This window comes from Chiroxiphia lanceolata, chromosome 3 (genome assembly GCF_009829145.1).
Source record: "Chiroxiphia lanceolata isolate bChiLan1 chromosome 3, bChiLan1.pri, whole genome shotgun sequence".
In the NCBI taxonomy this organism is placed as follows: domain Eukaryota; kingdom Metazoa; phylum Chordata; class Aves; order Passeriformes; family Pipridae; genus Chiroxiphia; species Chiroxiphia lanceolata.
This window is the reverse complement of record NC_045639.1, coordinates 72,569,435-72,596,653: the sequence shown is the minus strand read 5'-3', so window position 1 is coordinate 72,596,653 and position 27,219 is coordinate 72,569,435. Positions and strand designations below refer to the sequence as shown.

General features: G+C 37.0%; 1 protein-coding gene across 5 annotated transcripts in view; it reads right to left on the bottom strand.

The window, feature by feature from the left end:
• Positions 1-25,951, bottom strand: part of HACE1 (HECT domain and ankyrin repeat containing E3 ubiquitin protein ligase 1) — a 48,747-nt gene extending 22,796 nt beyond the window's left edge. For 2 of the 5 annotated variants that reach the window (XM_032682834.1, XM_032682837.1), the window contains exons 1-12: positions 25,777-25,951; positions 21,261-21,315; positions 20,052-20,141; positions 18,168-18,272; positions 16,767-16,842; positions 16,354-16,485; positions 15,119-15,201; positions 12,704-12,800; positions 10,003-10,104; positions 8,157-8,263; positions 4,298-4,544; positions 945-1,282 (exon numbers count right to left, since the gene is read on the bottom strand). In XM_032682834.1, coding sequence (XP_032538725.1) covers positions 945-1,282; positions 4,298-4,544; positions 8,157-8,263; positions 10,003-10,104; positions 12,704-12,800; positions 15,119-15,201; positions 16,354-16,485; positions 16,767-16,842; positions 18,168-18,272; positions 20,052-20,141; positions 21,261-21,315; positions 25,777-25,852 — 1,508 coding nt within the window. In that variant the 5' untranslated portion in view covers positions 25,853-25,951. The other 3 variants (XM_032682835.1, XM_032682836.1, XM_032682838.1) reach the window with 3 other exon arrangements.
• Between the last annotated feature and the right edge of the window lie 1,268 nt (positions 25,952-27,219).

The window sequence follows — 27,219 nt, the reverse complement described above, 5'->3', positions numbered from 1 at the left end:
CAAGATGGAGGAAAATTAAAAGTGAAACTACTGAGGTGTTTGTGGAACATGCTGGTCCCTAAATCGTCTTCCAGAATGTCCACAGAGGAGTATGCCCCAGACAAACATTACTGGTCAACTTGAATGCTTTTATTCCACTCAGTTTGTCAGAGAAAGAAAAACCCTCAAAGTGGTCAGGAATAAGAGTTGTCATGTAGTATGAACCTTGCTTCTTGATTCCTCAGAGAGCTTGTAATACCACCATACTTATCTAATCCTGCAGTCACAAGGACCAAAGGATCCTTTCCTTGCAAGTTCACAAATATAATCCATAAAAATCTTGGCCTGACTGAGACCTCAGTTACAGTGGACACACTTGTTTTCTGTTTAAACCAGACACTAAATTTACCTAAGTTGCAGTGTCTGTTCCACACAAAACTACATGTTTGTCAAGCTGGGACTGGATTCCAAATGACTGGGTTTTTTGAGATTGAACTCTCCTTGTTATAAACTTCTGCAATAGAGTCAAGTTTTGCCCCAGCCATCATTTTCATACACAAAGATAGTTCACTTTTTTTTTTTCTGAGCTTACAGCTGTTCTTGTTGGATAGTCATATTAAATGCAGGGATAATTTTCACATTAAGAACCAACAGCAAATACAGCTAAGTTTCTAGAGATCAAAATTCTATTACCTCCAAGTATATTGCACGATTACAAAAAGCCATTAGACATTTAATACAAAAATTGTCCCAGTGCAGCTACACTCACAGGCAGCAGCAGCGCTGTTTGGTGCCATTAGAGCCAGAAAAAAAAAAAGCATTCAAATAACTGAACAAGTGAAAGCATTAAACATACCCTTGACTGTCAGTAATATAATGTGGTCAGCACCAACATTCTTCCAAGAAAGTGTGTGTGATTCTAAAATGGTAATATTCTGGATAACAAAAATGAATCCTCTCCTTACCCCTGAGGCATCTGACAGGAGCAGCACATATAGAAGGCTTGAATGACAGCACTTAGCCTGTTTGCTGTCATGGAGATAACATCCTGGCAATCAGCACAAGCTTCCTGCTTCCCAGCAACATCATATGCTTTTAACTCGACAGCATCAGTAGATAGGTCTTTTGTTCCCTCAGTTCCTGCAGTGGCAAAGGAAGGTGCAGGAACAGCATCCTGGTGATCTGATCCTTTTTGCTTCAGTAAAATAGAAGTAATGTTGGCAGAGTTCCTTTTGTTTTTCATAAGCTCCGTAGCTATAAGAACAAGCCATTCATCTAGAGAATGCCAGAGCAGTTCCAGTGGCTGTAATAAACACATGACAAAACAGATGTTGACATTAGATAATAATAATGTGATAATGCTGCTTGGGCAAGTAGGTACAAGGCACATTTTAAAGCTTTATGTGATCCTTCAGAGGTCATGTTAGAGGTAAGTCAAATACTCATAAAAATTCTGTACTTGTAGCCAAAGAGCACAAAGAAAATTTCATATAGAAGAAAAATAATCAAGCAGCAGATGGAAGAAAGATAAAGTAATTTAGAAAGAACTATAGAAGGACTACAGAATCGAACTACATAACAGAGTTTGGCCTCATGGTTATTACACAGCACACTACTGCCTGACCGCTGCAGTCAAGCAGAGAAACAATAATACACAGGTTGAGTTGCCAGAGTAAGAGAGTTCTTTTTTAAAGACCTGGACAAAGAAGCTCCCTCTACCAAGAAGATGGAGCGAACTCCAGACAACACCACGGAGATTCAAACCAATGCACGTATCTAATAGGAATGTGCTTTACGTAGAGTGTGAGATCATACAGTTCATTTTGATAGTATCCCAGATGTCTCAGAGTAAGGGTCACTAACATCTAGCTTTATGAAACAAGTATCATCAGAATCACAAATCAATTTTTAAAGCTGTGCATTTTATTTTAACAAAGGCACTCTTTATTCACTACACCCTGCTCAAAACTAATAACATTAAAACCTGGTACAATTCCATCACTACACATTTGCTCCTAGGTGTATGGAGGAGAAGAAGGCCTGAGCGTAAAAGAAGGCCACAAGGGGTGTAAGGGCTTGTTTTGCAAGCCTACAGTCTAGTGAGCACTCAAACAGCATTCAAAGAAGTGGGTGGAGAACTGTATCACTTTCTTTTGCTCTGGAAAGTACTCAGCACCTTACATGGGACATGAACCATAGCCTGATGGTTTATGTCAGAAACGTATCAAAAGTCAAGTTACCTGCAACATTTATATCCACAACTGAATTCTAAGATCAGCAGCAAACTCCAATTTCAAGCTACTGACTTCTAAAATTTTCAATACAGATCTCAAATTTAAAATCTTGAAGTTCCATGTTGACTTCTTTAACACAGATTTAACACCCATTTTGTAGCAACAATCTCTGCAGTTTCCTTAATAGTCCATACTAACCAGTTAGACTATCTATATTCAAGAAAATGCAAATAAACCAAAAACTAGAAAAGGAATTCTGTGTCGCTAACCTGCACGTCACACATGCAAGAACTGGTACCAATGAAGAGATACAACTGTCAGGTCTTCAAGCAGCTTGCAAACCATTGCAATAATCTAAACATATAGTGGGGTTTTTTCCCTCCTCCCAAAAGGCAAAAGAGACAATCACAACCATGTTTTCAAGGAAAGAACGAAAAAGGAAAAGGAAAGGCAGGAATAAGAGAGAACTGGAAGTCCCCCAACTCACTCAGCACTATGTGTGATCTCCCACTTCCCAGTCACTGTAAAATTCAGGAAAGAACAGACTAACAGCCACAACTGTTGATTACCTTAGCATTGCCAGACCTGTGAGCCCAAACAAGTTCTCATCAGCAGTTTTATATTTTTGAGCTTGAAATTGAAATCAATCTTTTAAACATCATGGAGGCAACAGTGGTCCTAATGAAGGTTTTAACACTTCTAAATAAATAAATTATAATAACTGCAATAATGACTTCTAAATCATCCTGAAATGTTAGCTAATGCAACAGTAGTATACATTTTGCTTATTTATTAAAAATGTAGATGTGGTTTTCACACACTTAAGAATTATTGATATTTTCTGGGACAACCGCGGCAGTTGTGTAATGTAAGTTCACTGCACAAGACTTAACTCCACATTAAACTGAGAAACAATTCTTTCAGCATACAAAGTAGTTTGGGCACACAGATGAGTGATTCTGCTGAAATACCATTTCCTTTGCAAATTGCAATTGAATGGTTTTGTTTGTTTCATAGTGAGTTCTGAAATTATGTGGAATTGAAAAGCCATGTTCACCATGTGAACCATCAGATCTTGTTGGTAACTATTTTTTCCTTTTCTCTCTCTCTCTCTTCTCCTGCTGCCTGCACCATGTGACCATTTTTCTTTCCCCTCTCTACTTCCCTCTTTCTTTACTCTTTCAATCTGTTTTCTTCGTTTACTTTTCTTTCTTCTCTTGTGGGTAACCTAAAATCAATGCACTGTGTTTTACTAAAGCTAGTATACTGATTGTTTTTAGTGGGTGTTTCTTGTAGAATGGGTCTTTGTGCTGAATGTTTTAGTGAAATGCTTTTTCTTGGTTGTATTTTACTCTTGTAAAAACTTTTTGTCAAAATATCTTATTTTCCTTACTAAATTAAAAAGAATTTCTCTTAGAGAAGAGTGTGTGACTCTTTCTCCGGACGCTAATTAGAGGTTATAATGAACCAAAAGGCTTTTAAAAAGTCTTAAATAAAAATGTAACTGCTCTGGGCAGCTTATAGCTTAAATCCAGAGTGCAACATAAAAACAAACATAAAAAAACCAGACACTTTCAGAAATTAAACAACTAAACTGCAAGCACCTAAAGCATGTGTTTGGAAACAGCTACAAATCAATAACCTTGCAAGGGTAGTAGTAAGCTGATATGTTTCAAAGCACGTAATAATAAAGACTTCATGGTCACAGTGAAAACAACACACAGATCAAGATTTCAATTGTTTCCATTTGTCTTGAGAAGCTGGATAAAACTGAATGATCAGAACTCGCAGTGAATCTCCAACTATCGTTCTGAAATTACATGAATATAGTCTACCATATTAATATTACTACATTTAGAGATTACTACACTCTTAAATAGAAATAAAAACAAAGTTTATGAAAATCAGCTGGGTAACTAAATTTTCAACATCTAATAAACAACCTATTAAATAAGAAATAAACAGAGATCATAAGATGAGATGTGCATCAGGGGTTAAATGAATGTAGTGGGTAAAAAATAATAAAAGAGAAGAAAAGAGGTAGGTTTAACTTAAGAAGGGATAGGGACATCAACCAAACTTACTTCCTGTTCATGAGATGTCTGATTAATGAATGCATGCTTTGTGAAATTCATCTCTTTAACGTCTATCTTCCTAACAACATCATATACTTTTCTGACCTTGAACACCTGACTTCTTGGAGTTTTATTTCCATTGTAGCCCATGTCATTTCCATTACTGGGAGAGGATGGGCCAATGCGAAAGACATGGCAAAATATCCTCACGATCCTTAAGAGACTCTTCATTTGAGCTTCATAATTACTTGACAAGCTGGGGGAAAAAAATGGAATGTTAAGTTTCTTCTCCTAGATGGAACAATTTAGTATATTAAGGAGTAAGCAATCTAATGGCAGGGTCTGATACACATGCTAGAAAAAACCCCTAAGCTTTAAACCCTAGTGAATTTTAACTTCTATTTCCTGCACCAGCCCCAAAAGTCAAATATAAGCACTATAATTTTACTAACATGTACATACAATTTTAACTAGTAGTTAAAACAGCAAATTCCAGATCTTGCAAAACACTTCATTTGTTTTTACACACACGTACACTTCTTATGAACCGCCAGCAGGAAATTCAAGTTTGCTACAGTAAGGATCTCAGCATATGAAACAAGTTGGGATATCCAGATGACAATGGTTTTCAATTTAGAAAAGAGAGCATCCCATGGTAAAAGCATAGTGACTTATCAGATATGCTGCCACAGCCCATCCTCACCAGCTGTTATTCTAAATGCCCCTTAACTACCTCAATCCACTAAGGGATCACCATGGTAAAGATGCCACTACTTCTACTCAAGAAAAACATTCACCTAAAAGACACTAAACAAAAGCACCAGTATGTTATTTATCTATCCAATAAACACACTAAAAGTTTTATGCCTGCAAGAAATTATTTTTCTATCAAAATCTACTAATTTATAAATATTACAAAAGTGAGTATATACTCAAATCTATCCTTAAAGTACTTACAACTTAAAAGCATGCTTTCTAACCATAAAATCAGTAAACACCAGAAAACTGACATCTCAGAGGCTGCTGTAAACCTCTGATGCAATTAATAACCTGTTAATTCACAAACCCTAAACGTAGGTAGTTGTAACATTTATCATGACCTATTCACCCTACGTCATCGGTAAAAGCAAGAGACTTGTTTTCAGCACTACATTTTGATGACTGACAGTGAAGTTGTTAATTTTAAAAAGCAATACATTAAGAATTTTACTAAACTAACAAAATATGACTTCATTGTCACAATCTACACTTTAACCAGCAAAGTTTTCAGTAGATCAGTATAAGAAAGGAACACAAAGAGTAAGGAGTGCAACAGTGGGAATGTTAATTCCTAACCAGGTAAAGAAAATCCTCTGACTAGCGATCTGTAATTGAATTACCAGCAGCTCTGGTCACAGCCACAAATTACCATTTATGAAACCTTTGCTTATACACCAAAAGAATCTGTGAATACAAGAACCTAACTCAAGAAGATAACTTAAAAAGGAAAAAAAAAAAAAAACCAACTAATGTTTCAGTTGCAGTCTATCATCTCCCAGCAGCAGTGTTTGCCTAGTGAAATTTCCACTTAAGTCTGGTCTCCAGGAAAAGGACCCACATATATATAAAAACCTTTAAGTTTTTTAATAGCTTACTGAAGCTTTTACTGGAATGTTTGTAAACATTCAGCTAGGCGTAACCTGCACCAGCAAGACCCAATCATGTCACACTTCAATTATTTCTTGGAAAGAGGAAATATACAACGAAGGTAATTCTAACTGAACAGGGTCCTTGCTGGTACTCAGGGCAGAAGTCCTCAAGCAGAAGTTTAGTGGCACCCCTGCCTACTTGCTAGAAGCATTACAAAAAACAAACTTTAGACACTTTTGAACTAAATAAAGACAAATCCAAAAGCAATGGACTGCAGGTTAGAATCCAGGAAACAAACAGTGATGAGACTAGTTCAGCCATGCAAAAATATCATTATTGGAGGTTTTCAGGTACAGAGTACATTTTACATACTTTTGTCAGAAGAAGGAGACAAAGTAAAGAGGCCCAAGCTCAGAGTACCTATATTCACCAAGTACCACCTTAATCCTCATTCTGTATAACAAAGCAACTGAGAAATACTTTGTTAAAGTAGAAATTCACTGCTTCTGACAGGAAACAGAACTGGAGAGAACAGAGACACAGTTTTTTTGAAACTGTGTCTTGGAATTATTTTCTTTTTGCATTACAATTCTGTTGTGACATATTACAAAGTACCAAAAGAGAAGTGGGCCAGTAAAAGTCCACAGGACACTCTACAGCCATCTCTTGAAATGACTCCTCATCCAATGCAATGCAAGACTTTCATCTTGTCTTCAGCCATCGCTAGGCCAACTGCACGCAGCAATACAGGAACACACAGCAGCTCAAACTGAGAGACAGTACAGGCACATAGATACTGTTTCTACAGCCATACTAAGGCAGCTCAATAGAGAGTAACAGTAATAAATCAAATCTAGACAACAATTAGTTTAATTTACCTCTGAAGACACCAACAGAAACAAATACTGCCTCATATGATCTAATCCATCTACGACAGCTTCTGACAACGTACCTATAGAGAACAAGTTTGAAGCCCTTTCCTGCATAATGGTTTTACACTTTATCCAAAATTATTTGTGGGAGATCTATTGGCTCTAAGGAAGTCTGCAGACAAAAAGGAATACGTTACAAGTTAAGCTGATACACACTGAAGCTCAACAACAGTCCTTCAAAACGTCATCTCTGCAGAAACAAAATGTCATTAATATGTCTATGCACTTTAATCCCAAACATTGAAAGGGTTTAAGACTTTTGCACTAATTCATCAAAGTGAACACCTATCAGAATAAGACTCAGCTAATGGTGTAATGAACTTCCTAGCATCATTTAGGAGTTCTGACCTGCTATCTACAAGCTTCATCCAAATGCAACATGACTCATGGGGAAGAAAAGGCACTTAGAAGTAAGAATATATTATTTATTCTCCATCTAACTGATGGGCTTCTCGCCCCCTGGCCCCAGTGAAAAAGAAACTTTCAGTCATATTCCTCTACAACCTATGCTGACAGGCTTCTCTGGTTACAGAACACTCTTAAACCTCTCTCTAAGAAGTCATCCAGAACACGTTAGCAAGGAACTTCCACTCATGCTTTCAGACTCAAACTCAGTAAAGATTCTCTTAGTTTCTAGTAAAGCATTTAGGTTAGATCAAAATCTGTTAGCTTTTGAAAACAGTAAAATGTTACTGGTGTTTCAACAAATTACAGATCAGGTGTTTCCCTCAAACAGATGCCAAAAAAACTAGGATAGCATTCTAGATAAATATGCTTACCTACTCTGTGTCTCCCCAAGTAACCGCTGCTTGCGCTGCTGAGACAGGACACCGGTAGATTAAATTTTTGGCCTCATTTACATTAGTAGCCATGGAAGGCAACCAAAACTAGCAATCATGAGAAAGTGTCTGAAGTAACAAAACTCTCCTCAAGCATACTAAGAAAGTATGCAGAAAATTAAAAATGTGGAAGGGAAAAAAAAAGGGGGGGGGGGCGGGAAATTGTTTGATACTTAGTCTAAAATGTTTCGCTGCCTAGAGTTGACACAGCCGAACCAATCAAACAAAAAAATACATTTCTCTGCAACTCAAGCTTCTAGGTGCCAGCAGCTATACAAGGATATCAATTTACTTTCTTGGAGCCTTCATGAAGACAGTGATCTAAACAGGCACTTCCCTACAAATCAGATTTGAGGTCCATCTACTCCAGCACGTGCTGAGGACCAGACAGGTTAGATTATTAAAACCACTAAGTGGCACTAAATACCAGATAGTTTATCAACCTACTTTTGATCTTCTCACACTTACCTAAGCAGTTTGTGACCATTTGTTGTAGCAACTTCAGCAAGACTTGTTAGGATTTTAAGATACTGGCTTTCACTCTGCTGAGATAAGTGTTCCAGAACTTGGCGCAACTGAAGGATTAAAACAAAAGGAACTGCATAGCATCAAGGAGCATCAGATCAACAATAATTTATCAATTATTTAGAACGTTATCACCCATGCATTAATATCTAGCAATAATAATGTATATTGTCCAACCTATCTAATCTAACCTCAGTTAACATTTCATTATGATTTACAAAGATTACTGAAAAGGTATACATTCTAGTGTCAATGCATGTACTGCAGGATATCTAACATTAGAGAATCTATGAACGCTGAATGCTTAACCATGTATTATTAATTCATAAGAACAACTTATGACATTTAAACTGTGAGTCCTGACTTCAACATATACCCAGTCTCCTCATGTCATCACTTTCAGAGAATATGAACTGGTCATCATTCAAGACTTTGAGCAGAACAGCTCAGACTTGGCCACAGAAAACCATTTTCAAAATACACAGTGACACACAACTATACCACATATTATCTAATTAGAGCATGGTGATAGTAACACCGAGGCCCATGTGTTCAATCCCTATATGGGTCATTCACTTAAGAGCTGGACTCTATGATCCTTGTGCGTCCCTTCCAACCCAGAATATTCCGTGAAATTTGTGAAATCTGTGAACGTTTTGCATATCCTCTCATTAAGATATTGTTTTTGCACACACCTCCACCATTACTCAGATAGATGAAAAATCCATTTTTCTCGCTGTCTTGATTTCTACAATACACAGGTTTTTTGTTCCATTGTTTTAGTTCTTTTACTTTCTCTTTTAATTTAAACAATCTTTATCATTTCCCCATGCATCTAACATACACTTTGAGAATTCTCACCTCCTCTGTCATTTCACTCTGTAAAACCCAACCCTGTCTCAGAAAATTAAACATTGTTTCTATATATAAATCCTCAGTCTCGTAGCAGAAGTAATGGAGTTAGAAAGAAAATGAAAACATCAAAACTCTAGCAAGCTAAGTTGAGCGAAGTGGTAGCCAATACCTTACTAAATCTATTCTATTTTTTTTTTTAATTTGCAGTCTGTAAAATTGTTTGCGGTCATTTTTGAACAAATAATGTATTAAAAACCCCCAGCTACCTAGATTGGAAGTGGAAAAAGCACCCCATGCTTCCTTCCCACTACACAAAAAAGAAACAAAATTTTTTCCTTGCTTTAGATTGTACTACCTCACAATAACAAACAAAACCAAGGTATAGAACCATTAAAAAAGAAAGAGTAGTTTCATCTACAGAAATAATAACCAAATGAAATTTCAGCTGCAATCTTTTACACTCTAATTGTACAAGGCAACTTCATACAGATCACGTATGAATACTCATACTATGAATGTTTAAGTTCATTCTAGATTATTCAAGCCTCAAGACACATCCTAGAATGGATGTCTGCAGATAATGACTAAATAGGCCCCATTACACAAAATAATTGGATCTATAGAATGGTCTACCAGCACCTTTGCACTGAAGCTAACAACAAGTCTGCTCTTTCAATCGTCTACAACACTTTGCCAAATATGCAAAGTTAGAACACCAACTGAAAACAGAACCTACTTTTAATCCCAAATTCTTGTGTTTAAAATAATGTAAAGAGACTTCCCATGGGGAAAGAAAAATAGATAGTGATCAACTACTGAGGCACTGACAGTCAATTGCTAATAGCGTCTTCTAACCACAACACTCATATTAAGCAATCAGACGTCCACAATACAGACAGACCCCTTAGCTATAAGACATGTAATACTGTATTACCATGTTTTCCCGTAGATCTTCATTCTGCGTCATTTGAATTATTGTCTGGAAAAGTCGAGGATGGTACTGTATTAAGACTTCACAAGTCTCTCCATAACCACCCTAAAAAGCAATCGTTCAAAAAATATTTTAATTAAAAGAAACATTTTTTTTTTTTAATGCTGAATGGAGAAATTCTATTCTAAAATAAATTGAACTTCAATAACCAAAGTTAGGTATCACAAACCTTTTGGGAGAAGGCAGAATCAAACTTTTTTTCAATATATTGGCTCACATATATCCACTCCCTTTTCTCTGTTTTTTGAAACATTTTCCTACTTACCAAGCCAAAGTTACAGTTGAAAAACGCTTCACCTAACAATGACCAAAGATCAAAAACAGTGCAATATTTCACTTCTCTTCCCCTTGCTGAAGTGTCTACTTAATTACACCCAGAATCTAGCCCTGCAGAACAAACATTTTCTAAAGATTACATATCTGACTTGTTATAGGAAGAAACAGGATAAACCCATGAGAGGATTATTTAACTTTAAAATCAATACACAAGTATGATTCCACTTGTGCCTTAGACTAACTTCACACCCTTCTGAGAAAAAATGTTTTCTGAAAAGAACAGAACTTGAATTTGTGGTTTATCTGCATCAACTCTTACTTAACACAGCTGCATTTTTAAGCAAACACCTAACACCTGAATACGTATCAACTTCTACACTGGAAAGATGACCATATAATGTGTTAAATGCTGCAACTTCAGGGACTCCTTCTCTTTGAATGACAGTTGACAACTTACCTCAGTGATAACAGATTCATTAAACAGATTAATTTGGTACCAAGAAATCAAGTATTAAAAAATAAAACCACCCAGAATCCAAAGAACTAATGGAAGTAAAATCTTCAAGATCAAGGTAACACCATGCTGGCAAGTATATGAACTTCAGTCTTCTAAAAACATGTATCTACTATGAAAAACAAATCTGTAAGCATAGAATAAAACCCTTGATGTAAAAGGAAAGAAAACATTTTGTTTTCTCCTTTCTTACTTGGCATGACAAACTTGTAAACTACATGATCTTGAAAAGAGTAAGATCATCACTACAAAAGAGTGAACACCAGGTGTCACTACTCACACCTAAAAAAAGTTAACAGAACTTTTATGTATAAAGTGGTGCCATAAGGATTGCAAAACTGCAGATTGAAGCAGAAATTGAAAACACTAATCACAAAAAATAAGAATAGTACCAATAACTACACATTGGTATAGAATCATAGAATTGTTTAGGTTGGAAAATACCCATAAGATCAAGTCCAGTCATCAACCTAGCACCGCCACCATGTGCCAGTAAGCCACGTCTTCAAGGGCCATATCTGCACATTTTTTGAACACTTCCAGGGATGGTGACTCCACCACTTCCCTGGGCAGTCTTCTCCAGTGCTTTACAAACTTTTCCTTGAAGAAATTTTTCCTAATATCTAATCTAAACCTGCCCTGCCATATACTGTCTTACAGGTCTGTGGCTGCAGAAAGCCTCAAAACTGACTAGACTTCAGGTGCTTTTACAGTAATGGTAAGTCACTTTGCCATAATAATGAGAAAAAAAAAAAATCTGAGCTTCACAATCAAGTCAGTTGTGAAACAGGATAGTGATCAGGCACTGTCGAGTGACCAGAGCTAAGGACTTACTAGGATTTCTTATATCCAAAAAGAAATGCTCTAAGTAACCTAAGTTGATCAAGGCCTTCCATAGACAGTCTATGATATAAATCTTCCAGCGTTAAACATTCCAAAAATCTCCCACTGGTACTGGAGACAGCATTCTAGCACACACACACAACTACTTCAATTGCAAGTCTTAGGCACTTAAGCAATCTTCAGAAATTAAATAATTTGAGCTTGAAATAATCTGAAAATACAGAAAAAAACCCAGAAAACTTCAGCTTTATCCTGACAAACTAATAACATACATCAAGTTAGTGTGATGTCCACTAAATCCAGTGATTTTTTCAGCCTTCAGTATTCTAGTCTGCTGATTACTAGTGAAGGTTCAAAAGATTCCATTTATTTGTGTTATTGACAGATTGATCTTCAACTGATTCTACAGAAAAACGTGCAAGTGTCCACAAATCAAGAAAAAACACTTAAGCAGGCAGTACAGACAGTATTTAGTATCACACAAGAAAGACAGAGTTTTGCAGTTGAAAATGCTGGGTTAGCTGAAAATGCATAAGACTTTTGTTCCTTGCCCAGATATAGTCATACCTTTGAAAAGTAGTAGTCTGCATCATGTAAGTTGTGTTTGTTTTTATTAGTAATATCTCTTCAAGAGAAATGAAAATCTATTAGTTGAAATTTAAAAAAAAAAATTCAGTCCTTTCTGCTTGCTTTTACCTCTTGCTTGTAAACATTTAAGCACCTAAACAGTCTATTAGCATTATACCAAGGATTCACAAACTTTCTAGCCAAGTGCAGTTCTGTAAACTCTTTCTCATTAGGTCAATTCTTGCATTAGACTTATGCAAAGGGTACAAATTATGAACCTGCCTGCAGGATCAATTTAGTGACAGAAAAAATGGGGTTTGCATTTGTTTTGCCAAATGACAACTGTCTTTCAGAGGCCTTAAAAACTGAAATGGTGACACTGATCAGGTGACACCTTAGTAAGTCATAGAAGTTCACAGAAAAAGAGTGTTGTTAACTTCCTACCTGCACACAGAGATCCAGTGGAGTCACACCATTCTTGTCTGGTAAATATTTGGCTCCTCTCATCAAAAGAATTTGTGCAGTGTCTCTCTGACCATGGCTGTTCAAAAGAAGAGAATACAGTTAATACAGCATTTATGCCCCATTATTAGTCATAAATCTGCACCTAACAAACAAAACCAACATAAACTAGAAGAAAACAAATAGTTATGAAACTCAGCAGAACACAGGATGGAAAATAATAATCTACTGCCTATCAAGGCCACTGCAAAAGAACAGTGCAAAATTAGGTAAAGGCCATTTATCAAGCCAGAGTCACCCTCTTCATTCAGAAATGATTCATCTTAGTCTAGCCTCATAAATATCTGTGAGCTGCATTTCCTGCAAAAAGAGAGCTCTTCCTCAATTCATACTCTAATTTACTTGACAGAGAAAGTTCTCTTCACTGAGTTCTTTGCTCACTTCTACCAGATTTGGGGAAAAATAATCTAATTGTGCTCTAACCATCAAAAAACATCAGTAACACTTCTTTATTGATAAAAAAAAAATCTTTTTTTTTTTTGCATAAGAATTCAATATATCACTGTAATGGCTCTGATTTCTTTTAACCAATACCTGTAAATGTTTTGCCTGGCCTTTAAATGTGTTGAGTTTTACTTTTGCATTCAAAGTCTATTTCACAGTTCACAGTCTCACTCATCTATTTATAGGTTGTATAGGACACTTAGTTTCCTTGAGTCGAGAATTTCACAAACAACTATTCCAACATGCCACCATTGACTAGAAAATAAGACCAAATATTATTTATATCTCTCAACACTTTCCCAAATCCTTTCTTGTGAAGAAAATGAGAAATTGGGTAGCAATGATCAGATGTTTACTTCATTAAAAACCATATTGAAAGACTGGCTGACTATCGCCTTCACCAGTATTCGGCGCACATACTGCCAAATGTAACACAGAAGCATCTAAGGGGGGAAATGAAAGACTGATACAAAACATACAGCAATTAAGGTTACAGATGCAAGTTTTTTCAGTGAAGTTTTACATCTCAAGCTAGTTTGCAGTACACTCTTTACACAAATGTACAAGTATTTGCCATCCTGGAACACACTCAGGCTGCCTACACTATCAGTTCAGAAAGGGCACAAGAAAAGTGACAATCAACAGCTGAGGAACAAGAGGTAGCTTCACTGATCTCTCAATAGCTCCCAGATGAGTTATTACTCCCATCCTTCCAGCCCAGGATACCAACAGGTTAACCTAAAGTACCAGACTTTGTCCTAGTGCAAACAAACATTCAGAGTCCGAAAGGAGTTAAGACTAATGACCTACTGACACCATCTTCACTGTAATTCTCTATGCTAAGTGCACAACCCAACATCTTGACAAAACAGGTGTTTCAGACTCAAAAACTTTGAGTACTGATAACCTTTCTCCAGCTATCACCAGTCACTGCTACCACATCCTCACATCCTGCTCTCTCATCAGGGGTCTATAACCTTTCTTCCAAGGTTCACTGTAGTACACATTCTGTTCATTGTACCCTGCCAGCTGCTCCAACTGTTAACTTCTAAAAGAACATCACTGCTGTACTTTCAACACATTCCCTTCTTACCAAAAACCTTTCAGCTGAGGCAAGCTGGCTACTTCTTTTAAAGTAGGTGCCAATACCAGGCCCTAAACCAAGCACCAAGGATAACAGCTATTTATTTTCTCCTTCTCAACTGCCCAGCATCAACATACACTATCTCCAGAGACCACAGCTCTTGGCAGGCCAGCAGGTCAGTCCATTTCTCCTTTTGTTTTTATTAACATTTAATCTTAAGCGGACTATTTAACCTGTATCCAAAGCACAGGGATTATAAAAACTGTAAATGTTCTACGAAACAGCGGAAATGTTCTCATTAGAACAGAAGGTCATTTATCATATGTGATTAGTTTTGAAATTAAACTAAACTGTGAAGAAAATGGAACCAATCAAAGCAACAATATAATTTTATTTCGACATTGTAACTTTAAGGCATATATGCCCATTTTGTGTACACTGTAATACCGTAATGTATATTAAAGCATAGACAAACTTGCCTTATAAAGACTGTGGGTTTAGTGTACTCAAAATAACCTAAGTTGGTACAACTTGTTTTTCAGAAAATAGTTCAGCAGTCATTGATTTATAACTCATGCTAGAACATGCACAGCTATGTGTTTAACATGTCTGTTAGAAAGAGGTATATAAGCCTGCAGTACTAAGATAAGTAGATAAGACATCAAATTACATTCAAACATGAGGCAAGATTAAATAAAAGTTAGCTTTCATGTTTTTTAAATTTTGTGCCTTCTAACCATTGTTATTGCAAAACGAGAAAAAAATTATTTCACCTTTAGCACAGTATTCAAAAGTCAAGAATATACAACCTGCAAGCAAAATAAAGTGGAGTTGCCCCAGAAACATTTGGCCTGTTTATATCTGCACCACTGTCTAGCAAACACTGCACCGTCTAGAAGAGAAGAAAATACCAGCATTAGGAAAAGAGCAATGGAAAAGTCTATTGGCTTCCAACTATTTAATACCATGCATGTTATTTATGCTGAAGGATTTAATTTTCCGTAATGAACCTCAAGAGCAAAATTCCTAAGCATGAAATAGAAAATCATGGCTATCAGAGCTCATAGAGCTTCCTTTGAACTTCCTACTTTAATAACAATATCTTTTATTGAATTTCAGCTAATACTAAAGATTCCTGGATCTACAAGCTATTTAAAAATAAAAATGACACTTTTTAGAGAAGTAAACCATATACAGCCTTATCACTAGCTGAAGTTTCAAACTCAACCTAGGCTAGAAGAAATATGTAAGCAAATTCTAAAACACGAAAACACTGAGCAGACTCTTAAACATACTTTTGTTATATTCCAGTCACATAAATTAGGTAAGTCTATAGATAATGGTTTCTCAGAATTTGGTCTTCCGAAATCAAGTGCTAACAATGACAACAGAAAGGATCTGGGTAGAATGATTTTTTATTTCTTTTTTAAGTAAATAGTTCTGGAGACAACCTGTATAACCCTATCTGGCTCTAATGCAGTTCAAGTAAAGCATCCAGAACTGTACTCTGTATATAGTCAGCCCTAATGCAAGGTCAGGTGTCAAAATTATTCACACATATCAATAATAGAAGAGTTTATCTGAACTTGTGTACTTCAAATGTTAAATATTTAACTGACACAACTCTTTGTTCATTTTTCACTCGCAGTACATTATGATAATTTTAGACTTCAAAAGCATATAATAGGTGGCACAATTATGAATTAAACACATTCCAAAAAGTAAGGAAGAACATTTTCAAATGTTTAACATTACATAAAAACTTACTATCAACAAGCCAATAATATAGTAGTACAGAACAGCTGAACAGTAAGTCACCTAAACTCCCATAAACCCGGAGATCCATCATCTCCACAAGAATAATTAAGTTGTTCCCATGGAAGTGTACGTAGTTGATACTAAGACAAACAACAGCATTCTTCACCCTTCTAACCATTATCATGTGCATTACTAGTCTGAAGTTTATAAAAAAAAAACACGACAACTTTGAGGCATTACCAAGTTCTTAAAAAATCCATTGTGCTCATACAGTTTAGAAACTTACTGTCTTGTGTCCGTTTTGACAAGCTACATGAAGGGCTGTTTGTCCCATTGCATCTTCAACATCTACATTACTGACATGTTGAACAAGATCATGAAGCAATTCTGTTCGTCCATTGACAGCCAACCAATGAATCTAAGTACAAAATTATGATACACATGTTTTCTTTAGCAATGATACAAATATTTCATAAATATGATTTTAAACTTGACTGTATTATTGTGGACACTTTCACAAAGAGAAGTTTTGAACAATACTATCACATGCTTGGGGATTTTGATCACATCATTTGATCCTTGAATGTACTGGACTCACAGCAGTTTTGTTTTACATGTAAGATGGCAAATGCTTAAAAAATGAGCATCTTCAAACTCTTCATGCCTTTTAAGAACACCATGATAATCAATAGCACTTACTGCAGTCAGGCCTTCGTTATTACAAATGTTGACATCTGCACTGTATTCCAGCAGCTTGCTCATACATTTCTTCTGGCTATAAGCAAAAGAATACATTAAAACCCAGCCAGGGAAAATCACTTACAAAGACTAAATACCTTCTTAGAGCTCTGCTCACTCTAATTCATCAATGTGCAAAGCATAGCAGTTAAGTTTCAGTTTATAAGGAGTACAGTACTATGCATGTCAAGAAGAGAAGTGGACCATCAGGGCAGAGACTCCTACAGTGCAAGAGTAGCATACAGCAACAAAGGACTAAACCCACAGTTGTTCTTGTGGAAAGTCCAGAAGTACTTAACCACTACTTTAACAGCTTCAGCTCTGCATGAACTACACTTTCAAGACAAGAAGCCAGAGTTTAGCTAAGAGAAGTCCATGAAGTTCACCACCATCTGTACACTTCAGTGAACACGTTTACAGTGCACCACTAAATCATTACTGAATGAGACAGTCATTGTAACACTACGCAAATCTTTGGCAAGTGCAATTACTGTCTTAATGAAAATAGAGGTATGTTTTCCTAATTCATGTTTTGTTTGGTCTTTTAATGTTCTTTAATGCTTTAAGTGCTTTACCCTTAAGAATTCTTACTTTTCCTTTTTATTTGGTACCTCTCACACCTTTCTTATACCTCACTTCCACATAACTGTCTCCTGTGTGGATTTCTGCATTTCATTAGGTACCACTTGGCTGCTTCTTTCTTCTCCTACGAATTGTCTTCCCACATACCTAGAAGCCACTAAACATTCTCTCCTCCTCATTTGAAGTATCAGCTGTGATACAATTCAGTTATTGTAACACATACATGCTTTAAAAAGAAAGGCAACATTACAGCTGCATGTTCTCACATACTACAATTCAAGAAATATGATCTTAAAAAGCTACATGCTCACTGGTTTGGGTGGGTTTTCTTCACCCTCTCCTAATATCGTGCAAGCCAACTTTATATTCCTTTCCTTGTAGTAAAACTTTCCTTGGAGACACTATCTGAGAAAAATCTGAAGTCTCTGAACCCTTCCAAGACCTCCAAAATCTTTTCTTCTCAGCTAACTGGAAGGAGAACACATCCCTTGTTTGATCACTGTTGTAAAAATGATTATGCCCCTGCTTAACAGAAAACACTAAAATGTCTAGCACTGATATTGGTATTTCAGACATGACTTGCCATTTATAAAAAAATATTTTCTGAATACTCAAAGTATGGATTTAAACCTCCATCTTCTCTATAAGTGTATCATCCCTATTTTCCAAAGTGAAAACGAAAAGTATTTTGTTTGAACCACGCAAAAATACTACAGAACTTGCCAGCTTAAGTGCATTATGCATAAAATCTTTTAAGAGTTTTAAAAGCTTTTTTCTTACCCATTCCTTGCTGCTAAATGGAGAGGAGTACACCCTGAAATGTCCTGATAGTTTGGATTTGCTCCTTTTTTTAATAAAAGAACAAGGCATTCAACTGATCCACAGCTAAGAACAAAATAAGAAAGGGAAAAACTGTAACAAGGGTATTTACAAACCAAATCTGTATTGACATAAAGACAACAGCAATACCATGTACAGATTACACTCAGTAGAAAATCTTAACATAAAATTGCTTTACACACTCATAGTTCAAGTTACACAAAGCTAAAGGAAAGTCACTTAAATGGAGTGAGAACTGTTAATTACAATCAATTGTAATTAATAGACGCAAGGCTTCCACGTGATTTTAATGGCTTTAAAAACCAACAGTGAATCTTTAAGACTGGTAACTCTGTAACTATAAACTGTTTTAAAAGTTTTGCTTACTATTTTCTCTCACATCCCTCATCTTTAATCAATTAATATTTTCTCTTAAATAACAATTCCAGTATTTTGGGTTTTGTTACACTTCAGTGTCTGGAAGTTACATCTAAAAGTTTAAATATCTAAAACTCGTACAAATATTTCTTTGCTATTAACATTGAACCTGTAACTCCCTTTTACTTTTCATAATATGACAGCTCTTTAGGATAACCAAGGCCACCAAGAAGACAGAAACTCTGCATTATATGTTTATTTGGCTCTTGAATTCTACAAGAGGAAGAGCTGACTGAAAAAATAAGCATATTTTTCTATCCGTCACAACCAGTTTATCCATTGTTACAAATCTTCCCAATGTCAGAACTGCAACACAACAACAGAAAGAAACCAAAGACTAGTTGTAAAATATGTCGCAAAACCAGCAGCTTGATGACGGCTTTGTGACCCAACAACTAGTCAACATAAAAGACAATCCAGAAATTAAGTGTAACACCATTTCTTGTGTTTTAGAATCAGTAAACACAGTAAATTTTCAAATACACTTTTAAGGTGTATGCTAAAAATTTGCTTGCGTTTTTAAGTACTTCCTTAAGTAAATTTTATATAAGCAACATGCAATTCTGAAATTAAATGTTTGGGAAACAGATATTTCTAAAACAGTCTGCTTAGGAAGCTGGAATTTCTACCTTTATTGTGACCAAATACCACTTATTTATACGCAATACTACTATTATTTCTCTTATTTTTGCCTTTTTTTTCAACAATTTAAATGTAAGAAGGGGACCCAAATATAGAGCATTTGTTCATTAGTTTAAAGTTTAGTTTCATGAAAGGTCAAGTCAAAAACTATCTGGTTCATTTCTACTTAGGTTGTTAACCTGTTTCTTGGCAATACAGAGTTATCCCCATTGAAGTGCTACATTAATAATAAACAACCTCAGTCAAGGTTATAAAACTTGCACTTAAGCCCACTATCCAGGATACAAAAACTTATTAGAAGTGAGTACCCAAGTTATATTCCCTGCAGTTATGGTCACATGAAGTACTTTGGAACGGCTGCTTCCCAATGAACATACAAGTGCTTCCCACTGTTTTAAAATACTTCAAAAACAATCAGCATCTGCAGACAAGATTTCTCTAACTCTACAAAGGTAAGATTAACCCAGCTACACAGAATACCTATCATGGCTGTATTTATTCACAGACTTGAGACTTCACAGAAAGGCAAAAAAGTATCTAGCAAGACTTCCTTCACTAGAATTTGGAAAGCCATTTGGTATCACATGTAAAATCCGTCCTCTCAATGACTCGGGGACATTGCTAGAAGAACAACAAAATACAAAAAGGAAGTATGAAAAGAAAATGTTAACTGATACTAAAGTGTTTTCCAGCTTACATTGGTGCCTTAGATTTGTGGTAATATTTTCATTGTTAACTTCTGGACTGGACTCAAGTAAGTCTTACTTTGCTGCAATATGAAGCAAACTTCTCTTCACACGTCCAAAGGCATAATTCACATCAAATTTTGAATTTGATAGCAGCTCTGAGACAGACCTTCAAACAGAAACATAATTTTAATTTAAAATATAGCTCACAGTAGCCAAAATGTTTACACTGTAAGTTGTGCACAAGTACTCTGTTTCTTATTTGATTGCTATTTCTTTTCCCTTCAACTAATTTCTGACCAAGAGATCAAACAGTTTTCAAGCACTTGCTGATTAACAACACCTTCACTTCCTCCTTGTACATAAAAAAAAAAAAAAAAAAAAAAAAACTGTGATAGTGGGCAACTGTTTCAAATGTAAACTAGTAAGAATTAGAGCAGACAACCACATCACTTCTTTACAAATACAGAAAACACGCATTTTAATAGCTTCGTTTGAAAAAAAAATAAATTCCCATTTTCCTCCTTATCTCACCACAGACACCCCAATCAGATATCCAGCAGCTTTCCCAAACATAGCTAAAGTTCAGAGGGAAGACTGGTATGTGAAATCACAATAATGAAGTAGAAGGATACATGATATGCCAACAGGACAAAAAAATTGAAGGACCCTTCAACTTCCAGTAACAGTCCAATCACATAATTTTAAACCCTTACATAGAATCTCAACAAAATATTTCACAGCAGAACAAATGTTTATCCTGATTAGATAAACAGTTTACTGTTTCAGTAAGAATTACTACCTGCTTCCCTGCAAAATTCATTGGAAGGTAGCACCACTTAGCTGGCATTATGCAGCCTCCAATCCCAACCACTTTGAGGAAAACTGAGCAAGATAAACAGCTGCTCATCTGAGGAATCCCAGAAGTATCTATCTCATTGTCCAACTCTTATTCCATGTCTTTCTGAGACATCTGATGACACTAACAGCTTCTATGTTGTCAATAAATACACACTCAGAGCTAAGACACAGTTACAAAACAACACTTTTGTACTAATCCTAGGGTGAATTTCCCTATGTGCATCAACAAAACAAATCCCAGCTCTGGTTTGTGGCATAGAACAAAACAGTCTTCTCAGGCAAAAGTATGCTGGGACACACCCAGTCAGTGACTAACTTCAGATACAGAAGATAACTAAGCAATTCAGAAGCTACAGCTTTAGTAAACATGCTGGGTTTGTCAGACCTTAAAAAAAAAAAAAAAAGGTACATTTAAAGAAGCTCTCACCTGTGCTGGTCAGCCATAACCATCGGCATCAGTGTATAGACAGCAGTTTCATTATCTGAGAAGAAATTAAATTACTCCATTACCATAAAGAAATCTTTTACATAAAAAAATTTATCTAGTAACACTTATTTACCTTTTTAAGTGTCCACTGTTCAACAGATCATTCATTTTATACAGATCATTCACATATGAAGTTTCATTATAAAGGAAAAGCCATCATATTTAGATAAAGGAGACAACAGAATTTCAATACATGAAATTTCAGTGTGGCTTTTTTTCTTTTACTAAGTAAAAATTACAGAATTTTCAATGGAGCATCAATTTTTTTGAATTGACAACTCTGTTAATTAAATCAAAGTTTTTAGGAAATGTGTATTAACAAAAAAAAAAAAAACCAAAACCAAAACTATAACACTTGAATAGTTCATTTGAAAAATAAGGAAATTTCCTGAGTTCCAAGGTGAATTCCACAGTCTTGATACTGAGTTTGTAATAGTGATTTCTTTGAATTACTTCATAACGATTCACTTTTGTCTCTGTCCTTGAACACCTGAAGGCAGTAGGTTTTACTTCAATTTCTGATCTCTAATCAGTTCCACATTTCACATTTGAAGGCAATGAAAAAAGGCCAGAGCACAAAGATTCACATCAGTGGTGGGAACGGACTGACATTCACCTATACAGTCTCTGTCATTACTACTGCTGCACATACCAGCTCATGCATGGATGTGATTAGCCTGTTTGGTTGCTTACAGACTTCCAGAAGTAAAATACTATTTTTGAAGAATTAATTTGACATAATTTAAAAGGTTTTAATGTATAATAATTATAAATAATATTAATGTGTAATAGTTATTAATTGTATTATGTATAATTATTATATTTTTTCCCTTCGAGGGAAAAATTGTTGGGAGTACAATCTCCCCAGATTGTTCACACAGATGCCAACTTATGACAGGAGGGGCTATGCTTTTTGAGAACCCAGGTATATGGATCCAGGATATAGAAACAGAGGGCTGTTCTCATAAAACTTTTATTTTGAGGTTTTTCCTCATCACCTTCACTAATCCAAATACCAAAGTTACTAAGCAATCGGAACAGGAAGAATTAAACAAGTACAGCACCTCGTGCCTTGTACATACCATGCCTCTGTACATGCACTACTCCCACCGGATAGGTAAGGTGACATTTACTGAATATTAAACACAGATTCTTCAGAGTTACCAAGTGGAATCAAATAAACCTATGATGCTGCAGCTGTGTTGATATTCACTATTATCATTCTACAATGCTCCAAGATTAGTGCTGCTCTCTGCTATTTGGAAGCAGTCTGTCCATAGCTAACGAAAGAAAGAAGCAATGCTAATCTGTTATTACCTTTGAACACTGAACACAGGTAAGTCATATTCAAATTTAAATTACATTCCATCTGTTATAAAAATTTAAAAATAAATTAAAAAAAGTCAGTGTTGCTTACAGCAAGCACATGGTGCAAGAGACACAAACCTCTCAAAACACCAAATCACAATTAAAAGCTGTAGAGAGTCACTCTAACCATTACCAAGTTCAAGACTTCAAACTCTCTACAGATTGTTCCTTATGGCAGAGTTCTGTGAGCATCAGATAACTCCATCCCCACCACACACCACTAGAATTTGACTGCTGGGAGGGAGGGAGAGAGTCCTGAAATACAATTAAACAGATGCTACATAAAGATATCAATTGTGAAAAATATTTGATGACTTTTTAAAAATGTATCCATCCATGATTAGCTCTCAGTAGACACAAATTTAAAAAAAAAGAAAAATCTTCTTTGAGTGTTTCACAGATCTCTTGGCAGAAAGACAAATCTTCCAAAACGAAATTAAAAAACAGAACTTGAGAACATCATCTAAATTTAAGCGTGACATCCTTACATATATTTTCACAATCACGCCCTACTAAAGAGGAAAAAAAAACCCCAAACTTAAAAACACCAGCACACTTAAATGAAGTGCTTAATACTTGATCCTAATTAAATTGAACTGTAATTCAGGTATAGTGATCTAGAAAAAGATAATAGTTAAATATGAGTGTACGTGGGCCATAAAAGGCGTTTACGGTACAGTTACAAAACTAAGCCATTTGCTATTCTATTAACAGAAATTACACTGTGGAGCACATGCAGATTTTCCCAGAGTTTTTCTGGACAGAAATAATTAGAAGGGTATGGGACTAAGGAGCTTTTGTGGCTATTTTTGGTGAATATTGTCCCTACTAATAAACAAACTCCTATTGACTTAAGCTACATGACAACAGGTAGAGAAAAAGCATTATACACCTCACGCACTTACAGAACTTATTTGTTATCTAACTTGCTTGCACTTCCAGTGTTGAATATCTAAAGACAAAAAAAGGCACACAATATGCAGTCAGAGCTTTGGGTTGCAAGACCTAGTTTTCAGGCACTGAGCCCTAACAGTACAATCCAGAAATCTGTGTCGAGCTCTCAAGTATCCAGAAAACAGCTGCTGAAGGACACTTCAGAAGAGTGATAAAAGAGTTATACTATCTTCTATTTGCAAGGTCAGCTCAGGATATTCACTGGCACTGGACTCAGGTGGTAAGACTTGTTTTAAACAAAAGAAAAAAAAAAATCACTGGAAATTCATCATCTAGAATCCTGCCCTGACAAGATACTCTTATTCATTCATCTCATCAGAGATATTGTCATGAATTTGGCAGAGATCACAACCTTAAAGAATGTCAGCACTGTCCACATAATACCCTAATGGCTATGGTACATGCAAAGGAAGTTCAATACCTAGATTTAGTACCTTCTTCTGCATAAGAAAGTTCAAACATACATCTCCATTTCCTAAGAGAGTACCATAACTCTTACTTTAAGGATGGAGGAGTAAATTATGTATCTTTTACATTAAAGCTATTCAAATGTAGAGGAGTCTGGGGGGAAATCATAATACAAGAGTCCAGACACAGCACACAAAAAGTCACGAAACTACAAACCATACCAGACTGGTGTGGAATATTCTAGGATGATCCTGTCAGTATGTGCTTGGAGCAAAATACTGTAACCCAAACCTGCTTCTCAAGAAGAGTTTGGGCAGACCTGCACGAGCCTAAGGAACACCACGGTCAGAAAAGAAGATACAAAGTGAACTAAGACCGATCCAAAGTTTGATGGCCACTGAACAGAGACCTTATTGGAATGCAATTTGAAACTTCAGTATCTTAAACCCATTTATGTCCTTATATCAGTCCAACTGCAATTCCTAGAGAATGCACAGAACTGACATTCCTTCTGCAGTACAAGACAACAGAAGTACTGTTTTCAAAAATCTCAGGGCTCGCACTTACACTGCCACTACCATAGACACAATTACCTCCAAAGTGTAAGATAATAACGTCCAAGACAGGAAGATTAAAATCGGAATCAATTCACCTGGAGTACTGGAGTAAATTTAAAGCAGTTTCAACTGATATAGGTTGTACAAAGCATTATTTGTATTAACATCTTCAATTAGTTAAACTGGTGCTACTCCATTATTTCTGTAAGTCTAAGCTTCAGTTAAGAGTATTACACCAGTTTTCACTGCTGCCGTTCAAAGGCTTACAAGCAACAGCAAAAGCCATCTGAAGCTTGCTTGTCAGTTTTGTGAAATTTATGAGCAACTGCACCAGCAAACACCCAAACTGTGACAGGTGACAATAAGTGAAGGGTGTAGCAGCTCAGTGCAGGAGGACAACAGGAAGTCCGAACAGGGAATGCACAGAGAGAACAGAACGTTACGCCCTCTCCTCTACCAGCAGAGATGAAAGCTAGCAAACAGGCAGAAAAAGACCCATCCATAAAACTAAACTCTAAAGAAAGTACGACAGACACACAAGAATGTGTGTCATGGACTTTTGCATATACATCAGTCAGAAATTTTGCACATCCAAAAGTTTTACAGAGTTAGTCCTCCCCAAAAGCTGGACCTGCCCTGAACACTAAACCACTTTCCATAAGAGCCTGAAGTTGTATTTTCAAATCCATCCCGATACTGGGGACTAGCACCCATGGTAAGTAGTCTAGAGCCAAAAATTAGGTCGTGATAGGTGACACCTATAATACCTTTTCAAACAAAATTCAGCACAGTTACAAAAACAAAGATTTGTCATCGCTAGTCTGCCATCGAGGAAACACCTAACGAAGGATTTAAAACCAGATGAAAAGAGTGGCGAACACTCCCGAGCGCCCGCTCGCCCGGGCCCGGGGGCGGCAGCAGCCGGCAAGGACCCTCTGCACCCTGTGCACCGGGGGAGGGAAGGAGAGAAGGAAGGAAGGAAGGAAGGAAGGAAGGAGACGGGGAAGCCGCTGTTGTTATCACCACCACAAATAAAAACAGCCTCTCAGAGGCGGTGGGAGGAAGCCCGTTCCCATTCTTCCCAGTTGCCTCAGCTCACCCCGGCTGGGCCGGGCGCGGAGGCCGCCGCGGAGCTGAGACGAACCGCCACGTCAGGGCCCCTCTCCTACCGTCCGGCAGCTCCACGGTCCGGGCGCGGCGCAGGGACCTCGTCAGCCGGTTGAGCTGCTCCATGGCTCTCTCCATCCTCGGAGCGCCCAGCCCGGAGCCGCGAACACCCCCCGCTGCCGCCACCTCCCCTCAGCCCATCCCGGCGGAGGCAGCCCCAGGGCCGCCCAGGCCGCCGCCACCACGGGCGTCTACGCGCATGCGCGGGGGTGGATCCGGGGGCGGGCCGTGTACCTCGAAGTGCCCGCTTACCGGGGGAGCGAAATAGCCGGGCGGGTTGGCAAAACCCGGGGAAAACGGGTCTTTAAACATCTGCTTGTTACGGGTTTTGGGGGAAAAAAAAAAAAAAAAGGGCCGCCTTTTGAAGCCGCCGTTGCCGGGTGATCCCGCCCGTGCGGGCTAGTTTCCCAAACAGACCGGACGCATCGATGGGCATTTGCAGCTTTGCAGCCCTATTCTTTCCGCTGCAGCATGAAGTCTTCAAGGAAAAGATCCCCTGACAGTCAACAACTCCCTTAATTGATGACTATATAAAAATTAGAGGAAAGAAAATCCAGTGGAGGCCAAAAAGCAATCCAGGTAGGGGTGACATGATCTCGGCGGTCAGTGTCGATGGTCACAAAGTTTAGTATCACTTTCAGAGGCTCTCTTAAACTCAGGATCTACCCAGCTGGTTTGAGGGCTGCATAAATGGCTAGGGGTTTTTCTTTTCAGTAGACTATAATAGGCTTCATCATCTGAAAAAAAATCTCATCTTGACCCTATGAGCTTTTAGTATGTCCTGGGAAATTCCTACTTGAGCGATGTGCTTTTCCAGTTGTATTGCTACACTCCACACCTATATTGACTGACAGGGAGAATAAGGACCTCTAGATGGTAATTAATTCCATCTAGTTTAGAAATGGGTATTGCACTAGGATGAAACACCTTCTCAGGTGTCTGTAAGACACCTGTAGTAAGACTAGGTCTCAAATGAAAAGCTTTTAAGTGAGTAAAATTAGCTGCAAGTAGTAAAACTAGTTCCACGATGACCAGTATCATCAATGCTTTCAAATTTTATTAATTTTCTTGGTGTCAAGGAAAAAACAGACATCTCAGGAAAAGATTAAGATTCCCAATTTACCATTTACAGCTTTTAAGGTATTTGTTCACTGAATTCAGTCAGCAGAGTTCCCTTCATAAGATAAGGAAACCCTAATATGTCTGTCTGATGCACTTACATGTCTAAAAATGTCATGTTCAACTGCCTACAAGCAATTGGTCAAACTTGTCTTTCGCAGTGAATGAAATCAAGTCAATTATCAGTCCTGTCTTTGGCTCCTACAGGAAGTTTGTTGGTGTGAGCATTCTCACAGCAGATAGGCTGTGTTTCTTTTCAGAAAAGATAATACCATCAAACCAGTTAAAACCGTGGAGCTCATGGCATTTGTTATGCTACAAGAAAA